The 2500-nt window shown below is 49.2% G+C and overlaps 1 protein-coding gene across 1 annotated transcript in view; it reads left to right on the forward strand.

The window, feature by feature from the left end:
• The window catches only part of chm (CHM Rab escort protein), a gene marked incomplete at its 3' end in the record, with an annotated part of 23113 nt that overhangs the window by 14831 nt on the left and 5782 nt on the right, over window positions 1-2500 (forward strand). The window contains exon 14 of the mRNA XM_078244550.1: window positions 169-265. Coding sequence (XP_078100676.1) covers window positions 169-265 — 97 coding nt within the window. The remainder of the gene's footprint in view (window positions 1-168; window positions 266-2500) is intronic.

Below are 2500 nucleotides of genomic sequence, written 5' to 3' on the forward strand. Positions count from 1 at the left end.
GTCTGCGTGTGTGTGTGTGTGTGTGTGTGTGTGTGTGTGTGTGTGTGTGTGTGTCTGCGTGTGTGTGTGTGTGTTAGCCTGCAGTGTTCAGTAATAAGATGAAACTAATCTGGTTTTAACACTCTGCAGAGGTTTCTCATTAAAGACTGTCTGTCTGTCTGGTGTCAGGTCTCCATGGTAACGGTTCCTCCAATAGCAGCAGGATGTCCGTCAGTGAAGATGGTGGAGCTCTGTCCGTCCACGATGACCTGCATGCCGGGAACATGTGAGTCACCGAACTCATCTCATTGAGTATTTTCTAATAGTTTCAACCAGGATTATTATAGGAAACTAACTTCAGGGTTAGTCAGCAGCAACCTTTTCTTTAAGGCCCTGTTTACACGTGCATGGTTATTTTGACAAACGGAGACGTTTCCCTGCGTTTGTGCCCTTCGTTTGCACGTAACCTGAGACAAACGGAGGTTTAGGCAGCCGAGAGAGACAGAGGAAGTGATTGGTTGCTGTTGTTGCTATTTTCTGGATTCTGATTGGCTATCGTGGGCTTGAGCTTCTCGTTACACCGCCACCTACAGGTCTGGCGTGCTCTTGACGACATATATACACGGGGACGTGTCAACAAACACTTTTCTGAAAACTGACAGCTGTGCACGATGTTATTTTAGAAAATGGAGAGGTTGAAATGTCCGTTTATCCGGCCGCGTGTAAACGTAGCATGAGATAGAGGACATCTGCTGGTAGTTGGAGCGTCCTTTGGGAGGTGCGCTGCTCCGTTCGGTTCCCAGCCCAAACACTAGGGATCGACCCATATGGATTTTTAGTGCCGATGACCGATACAGGCTGCTGATTTTCTTGAGCTAATATTTGGAGCTGATGCTGCTTTTGCTCCCTCAGTTTACATCATAACAATATAAACCCTGCCACGCTGGATTTGTTTTCAGAATCTGCTCTGCTATTTCTTTAAAAACAATAACCAAAAACACAGATCACTGTCACTCCTGCAATCATCCTACATTCATATCCCCCAAATAATATGAGCAATGTGCATCATATGGATGGGTGCGCTGCATATGGGTCAACATCTACAGCACAGCCTTGATGAGGCACTGCCTGCTGACATATTATAAGATATAATCAGGTCATCACAAAATGTCCTTTGTCAACACATTTAAATAATTTAAGAAAACAATAAACCTGAAAAGTAGCCATTTAAATAAAGTGCTTTGCAAAGTGATTTGTAATTTAAGACTGCCATGGTGCTGGAAGCCTGCCAGGCTTCCAGCACCAACAGGCCTGCCAGGCTTCCAGCCCCAACAGGTCTGCCAGGCTTCCAGCACCAACAGGCCTGCCAGGCTTCCAGCCCCAACAGGTCTGCCAGGCTTCCAGCCCCAGCAAGCCTGCCAGGCTTCCAGCCCCAACAGGCCTGCCAGGCTTCCAGCCCCAGCAAGCCTGCCAGGCTTCCAGCCCCAACAGGTCTGCCAGGCTTCCAGCCCCAGCAAGCCTGCCAGGCTTCCAGCTCCAGCACTCTGTTAGTGGGGGAGGGGCAGTGCATGGTCTGCACGTGAACTGCAGCAGCACAGAGCTGCCTGTGGACGCCTGTCTGTAAATAATGCCGGGAAAAAAAACTATCAGCGAACGCAGCAGCCGCGTATCGGCCGATGCCGATTAGAGGGTGACAATGTTTCGGGACTCCCGCGTTACGGGAGTCAATTTCACTGTCGGTAACTTGTTCGGGACGGATAGAGCAGAGAAATCAACGGGAGAGGGACGGAAAAAAAATAAAAAATTACGCTGCAATGCGGTGAGGGCGCCCAAAGATTGCGAGGCATTTCGTTTTAGAAAAGAGAACCACTGACAACTCCCAATACGTTTGATGATTGGGAATACCGTGACCTGAGGGACCTAACCCTAACCCCCCCAGCAGAGAGAGACAAACAGCTCTGCAGCGCTGCACACACACACACACACACACACACACACACACACACACACACACACACACACACACACACAGAGTCTGATAACTTCAGACAACATATGGAACGAAACAGGAGCGGGACGGGATTCGGGAGTCTTTCTCTCTGGATTTTGCAGGACAGGATTTTTTTCGTGGGGCAGTCACGTGATCGGGATGTGATGGGAGTATTTTCATGGGCTCGGGATGGGATGGGAGCCACAATTTATTCCCGTGTCACCCTCTAATGCCGCTACACGTAAAAAACGCAAATATCGGCCGGCTGATGAAATCGGTCTATCGCTACCAAACACGCACCAAACTGCCGAAATGTCATGCCGAGGAACAGACCAATCTGTAAACGCTGAGTTGTCAGATCGGTTCCACAGTCGGCCGAAAAACAGACCCTTGGCTTCATTCATCACCGGCCAACATGGCTCCTAACTTCACAACGTTAGAGCTGATTAAAAGCAACTCCTCTTCCAGCGCCAGCAACCTAAGATGAACAACATGGGACAGAATGAGCAGGGCAAGGTCTCACTCTGAGAT

This window comes from Sander vitreus, unplaced genomic scaffold, assembly GCF_031162955.1.
Source record: "Sander vitreus isolate 19-12246 unplaced genomic scaffold, sanVit1 ctg257_2, whole genome shotgun sequence".
Taxonomy (NCBI): Eukaryota; Metazoa; Chordata; class Actinopteri; order Perciformes; family Percidae; genus Sander; species Sander vitreus.